This window comes from Spea bombifrons, chromosome 1 (genome assembly GCF_027358695.1).
Source record: "Spea bombifrons isolate aSpeBom1 chromosome 1, aSpeBom1.2.pri, whole genome shotgun sequence".
Taxonomy (NCBI): Eukaryota; Metazoa; Chordata; class Amphibia; order Anura; family Pelobatidae; genus Spea; species Spea bombifrons.
Genome location: NC_071087.1, coordinates 117622570 through 117642259, shown reverse-complemented (window position 1 = coordinate 117642259; position 19690 = coordinate 117622570). Strand labels below are relative to the sequence as shown.

Here is a 19690-nt window from a genome sequence, read left to right as displayed (position 1 = left end):
GTCCCATCATGCCTAGGTTCCAGCATTTACTGGATGGATGTGTAAGTGCTGGAACCTTGGCATGATGGGACTGTGACTACTGTTAGCAATCACACTCCTATCATGCCAAGTCAGCCAGTACATGCTGAAACCTAGCTAGCTGCCCCCCTTGTGTAGTGATGCTGCCAGCAGTATGGGGTCTGCACATCACTTACAGCCACCCTGTACCAGCATGTACTGGCTGACTTGGCGTGATAGGAGTGTGATTGCTAACAGCAATCACAGGGAGCACAGTCCCATCATGCCTAGGTACCAGCATTTACTGGTTGCCTGGGTATGATAGGAGTGTAATTGCTGTTAGCAATCACACTCCTATCATGCCAAGTCATATTGCTAATTTTGTCCAATTGTGTGTTACCTACTTTTATTAAAAATGTGAGTTTTTATTATTATTTTTAAAGGTGGGGGTCATTTTCGGTTTTGGCTTAGTGAACCCTGAATGTTTTGGTCCAGAATTTTCATTTTAGTTCATCCCTAGAATAAATCTAAGGAATCCTGAATTTGTAGTCGCAAAACTTTCTAGGCCCAGAAATCAGTGAGAGGAAGAGTAAAGGTTTTGTGTCATTTTACTTTATTTTAATCTCCATATTTTATTAAAGGCCATATTTTTTGTCACAGTGAAAAATGAGTGCGGCCCACGCACGTATACAATTCTGATGAAGTGGCCCACTGCAGAAAAAACTTGGACACCCCTGGATTATGCCCTCTGTACATGCGCCCCTTTTTCTTTGAATTTTTTACAGATATGATTCAATATGTAAATTGAATTTGTTGAAAAAAAATTGTTGGGTAAAAATCATGTTTTTTTGGGGGGTGAGGGGGTGGGGGGGCCCTTAACAGATTCTCGCACCCGGGCCCTGAGGCGTCTAGTTACGCCCCTGCCCCAAAGGCAGCATACAATGTAACGAGAACAAATAATTCAAATCCTCTGACAAATCAAGATGCTGCATTATCGTGATCTATTTAAATAACCCAAAGGTTCTGTTGCATGTAATCAGTCGTGTTTGTTACCCATCCAGATCATAGCTGTAGAGCCTTGCAGGCAGATAAGAACCATTCAGTGTGTCCTTTTAATATTGGGTCCCTACCTGCTATTCCACATATAGCTTAAGTAACAAGGAAACTTAAGGAAGCCGTTACATAATGTTTTCTGTCAATACGTTTTGGATAGGAATAGATTCTGGATTAAAATGGGCCCTGGCCCTGCGTGATGTATGTGGAGCTGCCTGCTGGATACACACAGCTGCACGCTGGAGTCTTACATGTTCTCACAATGTGATCACATGTATGATATCGCACAATTAACAACTTGATCTGCCATACCAGTGCCGGTAAAGGTAAGCGGGAGAGCCCATCAGTTGTCTGATGGCCAGTCTGGGCATAACTCACAGTGAGTGTGCTGTCTGCCAAATATATGTTGGGCTATTTTATTAACAGGCCACTTGCCTGGACTTGCCCTCCCCTGCCGCCGTTCCTCCTCTGCTTACCATTATCTTCTTATTTGCCTGCTTTGCTTTTATTACATAACACCTTCTCACTCACATCTGAGCCATTCTTTCCATTTGGTTGTTTGTTCATTTTTACATTGACCTTGTTTCATAATTTGTGCTGTATTTGCAAAACATTTGACATTTCCAAAAAAGTTTTTTTTTTTTTTTTAACCCAGTCATGTTTTCTTGTTTATTTCATTTAATGTATTAATCACACTTACAATGTTCCATCATTAAGACCTAAAGAAGTTAACGGCTGACCCTGAAAGCGATAGCTTCTTATCTTTAGATTCCTATATATAGAGGTGTACAGGCTTTCATGGATAGGCTATATGAAAAGAAATTCAAGGTTCACTGTTCTTTTATTTGTTTATAATGAGAAAATGTACACTTGGCACCAGGTCACATAAGTTTATGTTCCTGAGGTGTGAAGGCCAGAGCGTAACTATATAAGTACATTTAAGTGCGGATGCTTTTGTGTTTCTACCGCTACTAACATCATGAGGGTCCTAGCTCTTCTTCTGGCAGGTATGTCTCAGGCATGTCTAAACAGGACCAGGGATGACCAGTCTATGGGTTGAGCTAATGCTGAACCATCTCTGTCAATTTCTGTCACTCAAAGGAAAACCATATTTGCCCCCATTATGTTAAAGAAATAGCCCTTCCAGAGCATGCGGTAAGTATCTCCTCAAGTGCTAATCAGTAGCTACCTTTGAAGCCTCTCACTCTGCTAGATGTACATCGCAAAACTCAAACTTAGGTAAAAATTCTTATCCATCTTCCAGAGACCAGCTAAACCAATAATAGCTGGTATTATAAATCTTGATGTACATATTAGACATTTAGCGTGGCTGACTGGGTTCTAACGCCGTTTAACCATTTGTCAATTGTAGCTTTTCATTTTAACTAATTTGTGAATTTTGTAATACTTGCAATTGAGAGAATGTGATCTTTCCTTGTTGATTCTAGAGAAGAACATTTTAATGAATCCCTTTACTTAGTAATCATTTATCAGAAGAGGATCCATTACTCTTCATGTTCTGCTGGGTCTGTGTTCCAGGATAGTAAATTATTGCTTTTCTGGGGCATTTTTGCACTTCAAACAATGCGGTTTCTGCTCATTCTACTTTTTTGGCTCTCAACAATGTTCACAACACGTCAACAATTTTTAAGCAGGGTGAATCTGATATAGACTCTTTATATATGCTCTCTTAAAAAAAATGTTAATGTGTCTTGCCTGGAATGATGTTTAAATTGAGTTACTGTTGATAACTTCTACATCTTTGTCTTCCTTAGTGGCCTGCGCTTGTGCCTCCCCTCACAGTCGGGCACTTTGGCAATTTCATAGTTTGATTAAATGTGCCATCCCAAACAGTGAGCCCCTTAAAGAGTTCAATAACTATGGATGCTACTGCGGCCTAGGAGGCAGTGGGACCCCTAAGGATGCCCTGGATAGGTAAGTGATGCTATAGATGGAGGAGTTAACAAAAGTGTCCCTAAGGTCCCATGCGCACAGGATGTGTAAATACTTTGATACCTCTAAATGAAGTTGAATAAATTGCTATCATCAAGTCATGGCGTCTCCTTAAAATGTAAAAATTGTAACCCTCATCCACATCCCTGTTTGGCCATTTGCAGTATTGGGTCTTGTGTAGAACATTCAGCTTCTTCTGATGCCACTAACATATATATATATATATATATATATAATTCAGAAATGCAGCCACATTCTTAATGTGCTAATATGGCTTTGCCGTGTAACACATTGCCATTGGGGTTGGGAAACGCTACTCTACTACATTACATTTATTTATATAGCGCCAGCAGATTCCGTGACGCTGTTACAATCAGTGGGAGAGGAGGGCCCTGCTCTTGTGAGCTTACAATCTAGTCGGTGGTTGAGGGGGAAGTGACCAACTTTTAGATTTGTGTAACTTGTGTGTTGATTGTGGGAAGGTACCGTTTTTGGATTAGAGTTTACTAAATCTAAATACTATGTGAAAGTAAAATTAAATCTATACTATTAACTTTTTAAATATGTCCCATAGCAAATTTATTTAACAAAAAAAAAATCAAGTTATCAAAAGGAAGAAGTAAAGATGTGACCAAAATACAGAAAATGTCTTTATTTAAAATAAAGGGAATATGAACAACTAAGAACAATCGGGTATGCATAAATTATTAGGAGTAGTTAGTGGTCACCAAATTACTATACATGCACGCACACTAACTTTATTAAAGTTATTTGGTATGAGCGCCTCCGTTCTCCTGCTTAGAATACTACTTTAGGTGAGATTAGAGGGTGTTCTTGTCCATTACTAATGCGGCTCTAAGAGAAACCTTGATCTAACCCATTCTCTCCCTGCTTTCCAGATGCTGTCAGGTTCATGATAACTGCTATTCTGAGGCCATGAGACTCTCCAGCTGTTCTGGCCTCCTTGACAACCCATACACCAGGGAATACAAATACACCTGCTCTGGAACCACCATCACCTGTACATGTAAGTGATTCCACATACATAGTAATAGGACCAGCTCAACTCCTCACTATATGCAAATACATTTACATTAATCTGTGGGGAGCAGAAGAGCAGATCATCATATTTACAATATATCTAACAGTGCGGTCATCATCAATCAAGTTGTAGTCCAGATATACATTGAGTGCTAGATACTATTTATCTCTCTGGAACACTGGTCCTTACTGTGGAGCATACAAACACTGTAAGAACAAGTGGTTATGGTGCAACTAAAAGAATGATCCTGATGATTTCTTTCCATTTACCATGTATACCTAATCCCAACATATCTGGAGCTACTTAGCTCATAAAATCCAAATCAAACAATAAAACAAAATATTCTGATTATTCGATTAACGTAAGTTTTTTCCCCACATATATTTTACTTTAATATATAGAAGTGAAAGTAAATAATGCATATCCTTGTATTGCTTTGGGGTATGATTTGATCACTTGCACTATGACACAGCTGTGACCAATGTAAAGTCCATATAATGAATTTCTATGTTTTAAAATGCTGTCTCTTCTCAGCTTACAGCGACGCCTGTGATCAGTTTATCTGTAACTGCGACCGTGCTGCTGCCATTTGTTTCTCAAAGTCACCTTATAACGCAGCCTACAAGGATCTGGACAAAAGCAGATATTGTTAACTCTCTGCTCCCTTCCAACATCACCAGACATGGAAATGAACAGTTTGACATTGACGCTGAATAAAGTGGGCTAAAGACGTTTTTGGTTTGCAAACGTGTGTCTCTCATAACAGTGGGAATCATAGCAGTCGCAGTTATAGTTTTTATTAAAAGAGACATTTTGCCTCAAATAATGGGAGCAGCGATGCAAGCGGGTCATCTAGGCAGACTCTGCACTCCTAGGGCATCTCCAGCTTCAGTTTTCATGGTGAAGTAATGTTAGGGTAATCAGATTGGGTTTTTTTTCACTGAAGCAAGAGTTGGCAAGAGAATTGTAGTTTCATCTCATGGCTCTAACAAGTCCGTTACCTTGTGGTGCCCTAGGAATACAAAACGATAAGGGAGGCTCAAATTTCTTAAAGGATTATAGCTGTCAGGAACCATTGGTGCACAATATTTAGCAAAATGTTAGCATTAATGTGTAAGAATGAATGCGTATCTAAAACAGTGGGACTATGTGTCAGCATGAGTGTGTAAGTGTGTGTTAGGTTAAGTATGTGTAACTGTCAGTGTATATGTATTTTAGCAAGAGCACCCGCTATATTTTAAAACAGGACATATATATATACTTCCACACGGCCCTCAGGTTGGCTGCACCTTTATGTCCTGTGGGCCGCATGTTGGATGCCCATGGGATTGGCAAATCACTTTCCTGAATCTAAAACAGGTTGAATCTCTACAGCATGAAAAACGGGCAGATTAGAAGCACTTAATGGCTCTCTTGTCAAATTCTATATCTGTATATTAAAAAACAATACATTGAGCTAAAGGTCAGCTGTCAAATAGATTGTATTGCAGGAAAACCAAACATAATTTGAAAGAATGTGAGGACTTTCATAAATAGTGTAGTTTTATAAGTCTTACTAGTACTAAAAAAACCCAAAAAACCCTTTTTTTCTGCATCAAATTCTATTTAGAAGTGATCAATAATACCCCCGACAAAGCCTAGTCAGGGGTGTTATTGATAGCTATTTCACCTTTGTAATCATGATGCTTAAGTTTGATTATTGATAGCTTGTAGCTGGAACTTTAGTATCTAGGGTATTATCTAGGAAAACTGGAGGCTTTAGAAGGACCTGTCTGGAAGTGTGCAAAGGCAGGACAGTATAATTTTTGCCTAGTATATTTAGATATACATACAGGGGTGTTAAGGTGGGTGCAGCAAGTGCATGGCACATATTTACCCAGTAACAGAGGTGCCCAGCTGGGTCACAAAGCACATGTTTTTTGATCCTGCGGTATTAGCTACTGCTACTAAAGCGAGGTCTGAAGTGAGAGACCTCATGCTCCCACCACAGGATGGAGGATGAAGGAGGGAGGCTAGAGTAAGAGGTAAGATATGGGGAGATAGGGGTGTAAGGGCAGTGTATGTGTATGTATGTGTGTGTGTAAAGGCAGGTGTGTGTAAGGGCAGTGTATGTGTATATGTGTGTGTGTGTGTAAAGGCAGTGTACATGTATAAGTGTGTGTGTAAGGGCAGTGTATGTGTATATGTATGTTTATGAGCAGATGTGTGTAAGGGCAGTGTACGTGTATACAGTGTCTCACAAAAGTGGCAACCTGTGAAGCTCTGATGAAATTCATGCCCTAGAGGGTTAAGGCAGTGCTGAAAAATATGAAAAAACTTTTGTGAGACACAGTATATGTGTTTGTTAGCGCAGTGTATGTGTATATGTGTGTTTATGGACAGATGTGTGTGTAAAGGCAGTGTGTAAAGGTCCTGGGAGGGAGGCTAACATTAGCCTTTTTTTGAATTAAATAAAAATTGCAGCCCAAAGAGTCAGTTTGTGGCTTCTCACCATGAAGGGAATTTTCATTTCTACCCTTACATTCTACCAACAAACCATAATTTAACCCTTTATCTGTCAGCAGATCAGTTACTGACAAAAATACCAAAGATAAAATACAAAGATTCTGTTTAAAAACACCCAACATTAATGGGACACAACTTACAAAATAAAAAAGGGCACCCAGAGCTTGGAGGCAGAGACCTGCAGTGAACATTCACAGCCAAGAACAAATTAGTGAGTTAACCAGTTGGTCAAGGTGTTGGATACCCATGCAGTTTTCACAGATCCACGTGAAGGTTTGTAATTCTTATTTCAGAGAGTAATATAACAGCCTAAATTCATATCCGTGTACTATATTGTCTTGCCCAAAAGACATAGGATACTGTGAACCAGTGACCTAAATCCATGCCCTATGTTCCTCGATGGTAATATGCACATTTCACAGAAACTGCACACCCTTTCATGAATTGTAAATGGATTTACTGGCTATTGTTCAGTAGATACCTTAAGGCCCAAAGTCTATGGTGGCCCATGACACAATGCGTGAAGCTGAAATGTCATAATTTTGATTGAAAACCCCTTTTAATACAGACAACTCAGTTCATTATATTTTTAAAACTTGCATGGGAAAACACATCCTTACACACTCTGCTCACTGTCTAGTTACTATGCTTGAGGATTTGATTTTAGATAGGTCATTGAATCCCAAACCATGTGTTATTCATTCCAATTAAGGTTTGGTGGTTAAATCAAGCTCATTATGTCTTGTGTTCAGTTGCTAGATGTCACATTTATTAAACTTTCTGTTTAAGCACCTAACTACAGAAATAATGTTTTCCTAAATGATGTGTTGAGTTTCATTGCTGTCTTTTTGGATCAAGTATAAAGTGGGTATAGAGGCAAAAAAGGTGATCACTGTTAACCTTGTTTGCATATGCCTACCCAAGATCCCCTGTAATTGTGGTAGCACTTCATGTTTTTTGGGCTTGCCTAGTGGATGTAGACGAGCGTTTAATACCGTATTTGCTCCATTATAAGACGAGGTTTTTTTCAGAAAAATATGCTCTGAAAAATACCCCTCGTCTTATAATCGGGGTCGTCTTATAATCAGACCTCAAATAGGTCTGACTATGCGACTAAGATCCAGATCCCCCACAGCTGCAGGGGACCTGGATCCCCCCCCCCCGCCCCACTTACCGGTGCTTCTGAGTCCCCGGTGTGTAGCCGAGGGAGCGTGTAGATGTGGCAGATAGGGGTCAAAAGGCATATCATGGGGCACAGTGGCATATAGGGTTAAAAGGCATATCATGGGGCACAGTGGCATTTAGAGGGTTAAAAGGCATATCATGGGGCACAGTGGCATATAGGGGGTATAAGGCATTTCTGGGGCAGATGTGCATAACTGGGAGGGCAGGTTGGAAAATAGAAGGAAATAAAACCAAAATATTTTTCTCAATCATGGCTTTTATTAAAAAAAATAGTTTACATGAATTAATATTTACTGGTAAAACTTTTTTCCTATAGGGTCGTCATATATTCAGGCTTTTTCTTTTTTTCCTAAATTAATATTCAGATTTGGGGGGTCGTCTTACAATCAGGGTCGTCTTATAATCGAGCAAATACGGTAGAAGGAAATAAAACCAAAATATTTTTCTCAATCATAGCTTTTATTAAAAAAAAATGTTTACATGAATTAATATTTACTGGTAAAACTTTTTCCTATAGGGTCGTCATATATTCAGGCTTTTTCTTTTTTTCCTAAATTAATATTCAGATTTGGGGGTCGTCTTATAATTCTTCTAATTACCGTATTTGCTCGATTATAAGACGAGTTTTTTTCAGAGCAAATGCTCTGAAAAATGCCCCTTGTCTTCTAATCGGGGTCATCTTCTAATCAGACCTCAAATAGAGGTCTGATTATGAGACTAAGATCCAGATCCCCCGCACCGCTGCAGGGGACCTGGATCCTCCTGTCTCCCCCCCCATACACACACTTACCGGTGCTTCCTGCTGTATTGCCGGGGCAGCAGGTTGACGTCTACGCGATCCGCGTAGACAACGTCCGCTGCAGCCGGAAGGAGGTATGGCTAGCAGCGGGGGTTGTCTGCGTCCGTCGTGCATATCTTCCCCGACTGTCAGAGATCAGAGTTCCCCGAACCGGTGCCGCAAAGGTATGCGCGACGGACGCAGACAAACCCCCGCTGCCAACTCCACCTCCTTCCGGCTGCAGCGGAAGGAGACGTCAACCCGCTGCCCCGGCAATACAGCAGGAAATTGGAAGCACCGGTAAGTGTGTGTGTTAAATGGGGGCATAGGGCATTTCTGGAATGCCTTATACCCCTATATGCCACTCTGGCACTTAGGGGGTTAAAAGGCATATTATGGGTCAGAGTGGCATATAGGGAGGTATAAGTCATTTCAGGAGGCAGAGTGGCGTTAAGGGGGCATTTAATAGAGCACTCTGCCTCCTGAAATGCCTTATACCTCCCTATATGCCACTCTGCCCCATAATATGCCTTTTAACCCCCTAAATGCCAGAGTGGCATATAGGGGTATAAGGCATTTCTGGAGGCAGAGTGCTCTATACAATGCCTTTTAACTCCCTTAATGCCACTCTGCCTCCTGGAATGCCTTATACCTCCCTATATGCCACTCTGCCCCATAATATGCATTTTAACCCCCTAAATGCCAGAATGGGATATAGGGGTATAAGGCATTTCTGGAGGCAGAGTGGCACATAGGGGGTCAAAAGGCATACCATGGGGCACAGTGGCATATAGAGGGTTAAAAGGCATATAATGGGCCACAGTGCCATATTGGTGTGGCAAGCCTGGGGGCAGATGTGCGTAACTGGGGGACAGGTTGGAAAATACAAGGAAATAAAAACAAAAAAAATATTTTTCCCAATCATAGCTTTTATTAAAAAAAATAGTTTACATGAATTAACATTTACTGGTAAAACTTTTTTCGTTTAGGGTCGTCTTATATTCATGCTTTTTCTTTTTTTCCTAAGTTAATATTCAGATTTTGGGGGGTCGTCTTATAATCGAGCAAATACGGTAATTCTGAAATATTATTTGTATGAGACAAATAAGACAAATGCCAGTAGGTGGCGCCAAGTGTATGAAGACGTTGGATGGGGCTTAATAGATTTCAGTTAAAGGAAATGTGTTAAAAAAAAAATGACATTTATTTTAAGTGTATTGCCTGTAGCACATAAAGGCAAACCAACCACGCAAACTAGATGCACAAGGGTGTGGATATTTTGTTATTATCATTTAATGTTTTCTAGGACATAGAATTTATCTAGTAAACTCCCCATAAATTCAGGGGCCCAGTCTTTCAGCAGGACCAAGGGCTTAATGCTCCAGTATGGATAGAACAACTCTGACTGTCGCAGAACTGCCGCCTTAACTACCTCCTTGGCGCAGTCCTCTTTTGGTGAAGCTGTCATGGTCACTTTGTCACCAACCTTTTTCACTGCATTTTCTGTGGAGTAAACAAGGGGATAAAGACATAGTTATTAATTTCGGGAGGACAAAGGACGTTGCTACAATAACTAAGTAAGCACAATGTGTCTGCCTCACCTGTGTCAATGAATCCAAGCACGGCTACCGTTACAGATATGTTATTCTTCTGAAGGGAACATTCCCTACGGAGAGAACTGTAAAAAACCTTCCAGAGCGAATTTAGCTGCACAATAGCTGGTAGTAAATGGAGCGCCAAAGCGACCTGTGCAAAATAATCAGAGTTTGCTGGCTTCAGACAAGAGAATTCTGACCATATTCTTGTAGAGTAAGAAGGTAAAGATTTTGCAGAGGAAAATGAGCAGGAGAGAACTCGCCTAGAAGCCGGGGGGGCTACTGCCCCATAGGCCAACTACTTTATGCTACGGGAGGAGTTGCTTTGTTTGCCCAAAAGGTGTCAGGCTTCTCTTAAAAATGGGCCTATGAGAAAGAGTTAGAGACTATGTTATATTTGTACTCTTAAATGAAATAATTTGCCAATTGGACTTTTTATTTACATTGAAGGCATTTATAGCACTGACAGTCTACTTAGATATGCACAATTATTATGAATGATTAACTTTTAATATTATTGCATTTGAATTATTATCTTATTTATATTTAGCCACAACAGATACAACACTTATTGGTAAATTTACTGTATCTAATAATGTTAGATTTCAACAAGGAAACACAATAGTCTAGAAGGACGCAGCTTCTTTGAAGTAAAGGTTGATGGAGATGATCATTTGATATTACAAAGACTGGTAACAATGGAATATCTGAACCGACTTTAGATAAAAGATGTTTGATTTCCACATTACGTAGGTACAAGTCACCTGCTTTTAGTAGCTTTGTTTCATAAGTGACCAGGACACGGATTAAAAATGAGGACATTGAGCATTGTGCTTTATTTATTTCACCATCATCCACCTACATGCCCTCTCTGCCTCATCTATAGCAGGAGCTTCTCTGCTCCTTTAACAGTTACTGCTCCATCCTGTCTAAAAGGCATTCTGCTTGGTTGCTCCATATTTCTGGAACTCCCTACCACTTATTTCAACTTTTCAAAATGATTTAAATTGAACTGTTAGAACATCTGTAAATGGCACTTACCTCAGACCCTTGATTGTACCTGTATGCCCACCCAAGTAAATTATATTGGAACACACACCGATCAGCCATAACATTATGACCACTGACAGGTGAAGTGAATAACACTGATAATCTTGTTATCATGGCTACTACACAATATTAGGCAGGTGGTAATAATGTTATAGCTGATCGGTCTAACTCCTTTTGTTATACGAGACAGGGGCCCTTCATGGTGCACTTTTTGTCTGTATGCAGTATCATTGAGTGTCCTTGAGGCTCACTCACCCAGGCAGGTATATCAGTTATACATCTATGCACTAATAAGCTACAAGGAAACAACAAGCTATTCAATAGAAATTGATACCCACAAAAAATACCCATGCATGCAATCTGTAATTCAAAATGTATACATATGCAATTACATGCCTCTACCCAAAACAAACATTACCACTCAAAGAGGACATAATGACAATGCTCCCATTGGACTGTTTCAAAGCAGACAGGGCTGTAGCGGTAAGCTGGACATAGCTCAGGAAATTCACTGTCATGGAGCTTAATAAGGAATCCATGTCACCCTGAAAAGTTCCAAATGATCCTGATCCACCAATATGGTTTAAAACCAAATAATCCAAACTGCCTGGAAGTAGGAAACAAGAACAGAGTAGTCAGTGCAGCTGCTGCGGCCTCCATAAAGGTCTAACATTTACAAATCTAAACACTAGTATCTCTGTTGGAAGTTTAGATCCAATGCATGTAGGTGAAGCCAGGGGTTGGCAAAGTGTCTGTACAAAGACACCAGTGTCCGTGGCAAAGTTTGTGAGGTCTATAAAACATCATTAAATTATCCTCCACAGACCCCAGTAAATGTCCACCATCAACAATGTTGGTGCAGACCCCTGTGTGAAGCACTGAGCCGCATGCATTTGCAACCCTATACCGCGTTCAAAATCTAACATACATAAATGAGAGAGTCCACGGAATCATAACGTGACATAGCTTGGCTGCGTATGTCTTAGTCCTGCCCATATTTGCAGAAGTGTGTTTTGTTTCCATCCAATTCTCTTCATTGAGAAGTACAAAATTGGTGGGAGTGTATTTACTAATGCGCGTGCTCTGATTTTCTGTCTAGAGACACTTGCCGTGTTAGATATTGACAAAAGTGATTCTGGGTGGGTGTAAATAACTTCTAGTTTGATACATTAGGGTCCACCTCCTAATCTAACATGCACTTGCTTTTTCGAAAAGTGGAGTCTATTGAGGATTCCCTCTGCGTTTGGACTGAAATAAACAATGCTAAATATAAGGTCACACTAAATCATACAGATTAATGAGCATGTGATGACTGGAGGGTACCTTTAAACGATCATTACACACTTTAAATGTATGTAGCATTACTTTTGATTGCCGTCAGGTTGCGGAACGCTCAACTTTCTCTCATTACAGGATTTGCTTTCCCCATATTGAAATTTTTTATATAACTGTTCCTAAGGTTGGAATCCCTCCCATTGTCCTCATACTCAGCAGAGTGAGACATTCAGCTGCCCAACCTAAAGAATGCATCTTTAATTTGATGTCCTGTCTAGCAGGTTAGCATGAAGGTGACACGAATGGGTTGTAGCAGGGTACAGCCGCTATAGAAGAATGCATTGGGAGCGACCCTCATTGCCTCTGCACCTGCTTGTAACATTGTGTAAGCACTAGCAGCAGAAACACCTAAGTTGTCTGTAAGAAGTAGCCCCCAGAAGAAGGGTAAAATACACTATTTGTAAGCAAATTAAAGAAAATAAGTAAAAATGTTTGCTTCACTGATCCTGACAAAAATGATTATAAAAATTGGCATAGTGAACACATTTTCAACCAAGGGAAGGCTGGCAAGGGGGCCTACAGCCTGGGCGAGCCATTGGATGGTCCTACCTCCCTTTATTGTTACTGGCCCTCCCATGTTTTTAATATATAAATAATGCATAAAATGGCCTGCTGGAACCTTTAAGTGTTATTGTTTAATACTGATCACCCCAACAATATAATGACCTAGCTTTTTAGTGGCTATTTGGGCCACTTCCTGTGCGGATGTCAGATTTGTCATATCAGAGACAACATAATCAGCAGAAGAAGCTCCCAACTCAAGACATTTCCTTGTGACCTAGGAAGCAAAGAAAACATCCAAAAATTAGGTGAAACTACAGGATTGATGATAAGGTCCCTATAGAGATTAGGGGAACCACTCAGAAGTATCTCTGTCCCTGTTGAATAACCACATAGGAGCCACCGACTTTGAGTGGTAGGACTGAGAATAGTATTGGGATACCACAAGGGAGCTATTGTATTTCTTTTCCAAGGTGAACACTGGTGGGTTCTATCAGACATACTTTTCAATACTTTCTATACAATGGTTGAGCAAGTGTGCTATTTTCTGCTAGTTTTTATGACATATGTGCGTTGGACAGTGAGGGAAGCCGTAGCTGCAACACTCGACCCTGCAGCAATTGAGGACCTGATCTGCTTGGATCAGCTTTTGACCCTGCTTTTCTCCTTATCCCCTTGTTTTCTTTTATTGGGCCTCCCTGTTTATCCACTTAATCTTCATTTTGATCTTACTCTGTTCTGCACATGCATTATGACCTTGCTTCGTGCCGCACATACAGCTTCATACCGCTGCGCTTAGCATCGGGGAGCCTGACCTTGGAAAGGTCACTCACACTAACCCACACCCAAACACAAATTCAGACACTAGAACCAAGACACGCATCCAGACATGCATGGTAACACTACTAGACATTCAACACTAACACACACATTCACACATTCAACACTAACACACATGTTGTCACGAGCTGAGGACACAGATGGATAAGGAGCCCAGGTGCAGGGGATACAACATACAACAGACATGAACAAGACAGGACACACTATACAGAAACTAGCCTAGGACTATTTGATAAGTATTGGAGATTCCGTCACATCTTATGGCCATAGTATGCTTAGCCCACCACTACGCCAAAGTACTCCAATGACGGTGGGTCCTAACGCTAATCCCTGCATGACAGACATACGGAACAAACCAGACATGTAATCAAAACACATAACACGGAGACATACCTTTGGACTGAGACAAACAGAACACACGGATGGGGCAGACCTCATAAAGGAAGCAGAACTAAAGCAAGGAATGACTCTTGGCTGGAAGCCCTATTGCAGGGCACACGGCAGGAAGCCCAATTGCGGGGCACACGGCAGATAAGCCCTCTTGCGGGGCACACGGCAGATAAGCCCTCTTGCGGGGCACACGGCAGATAAGCCCTCTTGCGGGGCACACGGCAGATAAGCCCTCTTGCGGGGCACACGGCAGATAAGCCCTCTTGCGGGGCACACGGCAGATAAGCCCTCTTGCGGGGCACACGGCAGATAAGCCCTCTTGCGGGGCACACGGCAGATAAGCCCTCTTGCGGGGCACACGGCAGATAAGCCCTCTTGCGGGGCACACGGCAGATAAGCCCTCTTGCGGGGCACACGGCACGGCTAGAAGCCCTCTTGCGGGGCACACGACTAGAAGCCCTCTTCCAGGGCACACGGCAGGTTGCCCACTTGCAGGGCACACGGCAGGTTGCCCACTCGCAGGGCACTCAACCAGGGTAGTCCGCCAGTGGCAGTCATCCTGGGAGTCGCGATGCAGGGCACTCCTCTTGGGAGTCCACTAGTGGGGCGCAGGCCGCAACTCAGGAACATGGCAGGTTGCCCACTTGCAGGGCACACGGCAGGTTGCCCACTTACAGGGTACTCGACTTTGGAGTCCACTTACTGGGGCGCTGGCCGCAACTCAGGAACATGGCAGGTTGCCCACTTGCAGGGCACACGGCAGGTTGCCCACTTGCAGGGTACTCTACTTGGGAGTCCACTTAGTGGGGCGCAGGCCGCAACTCAGGAACACGGCAGGTACTGGAACAAGGCAGGTACTGGAACAAGGCAAGGTACTGGAACAAGGCAAGGTACTGGAACAAGGCAAGGTACTGGAACAAGGCAAGGTACTGGAACAAGGCAAGGTACTGGAACAAGGCAAGGTACTGGAACAAGGCAAGGTACTGGAACAAGGCAAGGTACTGGAACAAGGCAAGGTACTGGAACAAGGCAAGGTACTGGAACAAGGCAAGGTACTGGAGCAAGGCAAGGTACTGGAGCAAGGCAAGGTACTGGAGCAAGGCAAGGTACTGGAGCAAGGCAAGGTACTGGAGCAAGGCAAGGTACTGGAGCAAGGCAAGGTACTGGAGCAAGGCAAGGTACTGGAGCAAGGCAAGGTACTGGAACACGGCAAGGTACTGGAACACGGCAAGGTACTGGAACACGGCAAGGTACTGGAACACGGCAAGGTACTGGAACACGGCAAGGTACTGGAACACGGCAAGGTACTGGAACAAATCAGGAACCAAACAGGTAGTCCTCAAACATTACAGTCAAGGGCCAGACTGCAGGGCTGGGCAGGTTTATAAAGGCTGATTTGATCATGAGATCAACTGCAGCTGGACCTGATAATTAGTCTGAGAGGCTCTGAATAGCAAGGGCGGCCACTAGTGGCTGGAAACAGGAAATAAATAAGGCAAAGTATAAACAAGTCCAGCCAGCGCATGGGGAAGCGTTACATACCCCCACCGCAAGGAGCAGCCCCCGGATGCTTAGGGACCTGTGGTCTCTTTGTGTCTGGGTCTTCGTGTTCACCACTAATTCCAGTACTGCAGGCATCCCCGCGGACTCCTCGTATTGGCCTTGACATTCTGTCACGAGCTGAGGACACAGATGGATAAGGAGCCCAGGTGCAGGGGATACAACATACAACAGACATGAACAAGACAGGACACACTATACAGAAACTAGCCTAGGACTATTTGATAAGTATTGGAGATTCCGTCACATCTTATGGCCATAGTATGCTTAGCCCACCACTACGCCAAAGTACTCCAATGACGGTGGGTCCTAACGCTAATCCCTGCATGACAGACATACGGAACAAACCAGACATGTAATCAAAACACATAACACGGAGACATACCTTTGGACTGAGACAAACAGAACACACGGATGGGGCAGACCTCATAAAGGAAGCAGAACTAAAGCAAGGAATGACTCTTGGCTGGAAGCCCTATTGCAGGGCACACGGCAGGAAGCCCAATTGCGGGGCACACGGCAGATAAGCCCTCTTGCGGGGCACACGGCAGATAAGCCCTCTTGCGGGGCACACGGCAGATAAGCCCTCTTGCGGGGCACACGGCAGATAAGCCCTCTTGCGGGGCACACGGCAGATAAGCCCTCTTGCGGGGCACACGGCAGATAAGCCCTCTTGCGGGGCACACGGCAGATAAGCCCTCTTGCGGGGCACACGGCAGATAAGCCCTCTTGCGGGGCACACGGCAGATAAGCCCACTTGCGGGGCACACGGCACGGCTAGAAGCCCTCTTGCGGGGCACACGACTAGAAGCCCTCTTCCAGGGCACACGGCAGGTTGCCCACTTGCAGGGCACACGGCAGGTTGCCCACTCGCAGGGCACACGGCAGGTTGCCCACTCGCAGGGCACTCAACCAGGGTAGTCCGCCAGTGGCAGTCATCCTGGGAGTCGCGATGCAGGGCACTCCTCTTGGGAGTCCACTAGTGGGGCGCAGGCCGCAACTCAGGAACATGGCAGGTTGCCCACTTGCAGGGCACACGGCAGGTTGCCCACTTACAGGGTACTCGACTTTGGAGTCCACTTACTGGGGCGCTGGCCGCAACTCAGGAACATGGCAGGTTGCCCACTTGCAGGGCACACGGCAGGTTGCCCACTTGCAGGGTACTCTACTTGGGAGTCCACTTAGTGGGGCGCAGGCCGCAACTCAGGAACACGGCAGGTACTGGAACAAGGCAGGTACTGGAACAAGGCAGGTACTGGAACAAGGCAGGTACTGGAACAAGGCAAGGTACTGGAACAAGGCAAGGTACTGGAACAAGGCAAGGTACTGGAACAAGGCAAGGTACTGGAACAAGGCAAGGTACTGGAACAAGGCAAGGTACTGGAGCAAGGCAAGGTACTGGAGCAAGGCAAGGTACTGGAGCAAGGCAAGGTACTGGAGCAAGGCAAGGTACTGGAGCAAGGCAAGGTACTGGAGCAAGGCAAGGTACTGGAGCAAGGCAAGGTACTGGAGCAAGGCAAGGTACTGGAGCAAGGCAAGGTACTGGAGCAAGGCAAGGTACTGGAGCAAGGCAAGGTACTGGAACACGGCAAGGTACTGGAACACGGCAAGGTACTGGAACAAATCAGGAACCAAACAGGTAGTCCTCAAACATTACAGTCAAGGGCCAGACTGCAGGGCTGGGCAGGTTTATAAAGGCTGATTTGATCATGAGATCAACTGCAGCTGGACCTGATAATTAGTCTGAGAGGCTCTGAATAGCAAGGGCGGCCACTAGTGGCTGGAAACAGGAAATAAATAAGGCAAAGTATAAACAAGTCCAGCCAGCGCATGGGGAAGCGTTACACATGTTCACACACAAAAATCCCCCAACACACTCTCACATACTGACTCGCACATACTTTCAATAACATACCCTGAAACTTACTTTAACTAACATACAAAGCTAACAGACAAGCTAACACACCCAGACAGACACACGTTCACACACTAAAATAGCCAGACACACACAAACATACCCAAAGACACGTTTACGGACTGACAACCCCCCCCACTTTATCTGACCCTGCTCAACCCAACCTCCCCCTAGAACTGAGTGAGATAGAGGTAAGTCTGGTTGCCCCCCTGGATCCGTTAATGTTTAGCATGGTAGATGGTGCTAAGGAAGTAAGTGGTATGAGGTGGCTGGGGCATTGCCCTGGGTCAGACCTTGAGCAACACCCAGCCAAGATATGTCTCCGAATATGGCTGCTTGAATTATTTGAGGACACAGATTACATGTATAGTTTAAGAATACTGTCTAGGTATGAAATACCCTCTTCTTGCACCAGTTTTGCCAGCACAGTACTGTGAAATCCAGGTGTCTCTTGTTTACCTCTTGAAGACGTTGCTCTCTTCTTGCTGTGAGCACCAAGTGTGCTCCCATCTGTGCAAATTGATATGCAATCTGCTCCCCAATCCCTGTACTGGATCCAGTTACAAGAACTCGCTTCCCATAGACCATCCCTGTAAAATCCATTTACTTTGTATGAGACCGCTGATGATATTATAGTTAAATAATTATAGTTATAATAATTAAAGTATATGTCAATAAAATGGCTTCCAGGTTCCATCGTTTAGCAGACATAGATTAAGTTTAATATTTACCGTAGCTAATGGTCTCTGAGCTGAAGAAATGATATGCAGAGATTCCCACTAGGAGAGAGACAATCAGGATCTTAACTCCAACCATGATGTCAATGTGCGGCTATCTTTCTGGACCTGTGAAAAGCAGCATTTCAGGACAGGATAGCTATTGCAATATCCCTGTCATTTAGCTTTTGTCACTGTCACTCAGCCAATGAGGAACATAAGTTTTATGACATGACTGAAGTTCTGTAGGTTAACGTATCTCTGGTTATTAACCTCTCTGTGGGTCATACCAACTCCTTCCTTGCTTTTGTGCAGCATTATTTCAAGCGAGTGTCTGTATGCAGCACAAATAATACAGACGTGCATAATACATGTTTAGAGCCTTTGTATACACTCCCTCTTTCCCTCCAAATTAGTCTCACTGACTAAACTAATTTCTGACCACCATCAACTGGTGTGTGATCTATACCTTATCAGCCTCTATCATTCTCCTTAAACCCTGCACAGTTGTCTTTTGACTTGATAAAGGGAGGTTGATACTCTTGAAATCTTAGCCCAGTAAAAAGGTATTGTATATTGCAGTATATATAATATATAATATATAATTGGAGAACCAGTTTAATTCATGGTCATTTGAGGGTTTTCAAGCAGGAATCACATTGGGCTAAAGTCTGGATTTTGACTAGGCCATTCCAAAACTTGTTTTTTTCTTTTTAAATCATTCTGATGTAGACCTGCTTGTGTTTGTGGAATTATTGTCTTAGTTGGTGTTCTCCTGTAGAATTAAATGATATAAAAATAATTTATTAAAAGGTGACATGCTGTCCTGGTCCCAATGCAGAAAAGTAGAAAGTAAACATTCTTTCACTTTTTTTTGGTAAGACAACTGATGACTTAAAATTGCGTGGTAAATTAATTCAACTTTTATTTGTGTGGGGAGCCATGTTATATAAACGTACATTGAAACACAAAATTTGATGACAGAGAAGAATTGTTCATTCCATCCCTATTTCTTCCTGCTGTGGCATAGTGCCAAACATTATTTGGTCCTTTAGCCAAAGGGCTCCAAGGGCCACCTTAATTTGTGTAAATGTATGGGGGATTCCTCAATTGAGGTAGAGGGACATAGCTCCTTTGATATTGTAGAGAAGCTGGACAAGACTTCCAAACTGCTAAGGGAGATGGTCACGGAGGCATCCACGAGGGAGGCTAGAGGCTCAATTGGGGCCGGCTCCATCAACTGGTCATGGAGCCGCCCTGATGGGATTCTCATAG

General features: G+C 43.3%; 2 protein-coding genes across 2 annotated transcripts; one reads left to right on the top strand and one right to left on the bottom strand.

Annotated features, from left to right (window-relative positions):
• The first annotated feature begins 1929 nt into the window (after positions 1-1929).
• On the top strand, positions 1930-4792 carry PLA2G1B (phospholipase A2 group IB). Its single transcript, XM_053469954.1, has 4 exons — positions 1930-2057; positions 2826-2985; positions 3903-4030; positions 4580-4792. Exons 1-4 carry the CDS (start codon positions 2030-2032, stop codon positions 4696-4698), a joined length of 435 nt encoding a protein of 144 aa, XP_053325929.1. The 5' UTR covers positions 1930-2029; the 3' UTR covers positions 4699-4792.
• Positions 4793-9790: 4998 nt separating this feature from the next.
• On the bottom strand, positions 9791-18544 carry LOC128500662 (hydroxysteroid 11-beta-dehydrogenase 1-like protein A). Its single transcript, XM_053469898.1, is given in 7 exon segments — positions 9791-10016; positions 10115-10199; positions 10201-10259; positions 11577-11765; positions 13160-13271; positions 18159-18289; positions 18431-18544. Coding segments are annotated over 7 exon segments (876 nt in total). The 5' UTR covers positions 18516-18544; the 3' UTR covers positions 9791-9801.
• Between the last annotated feature and the right edge of the window lie 1146 nt (positions 18545-19690).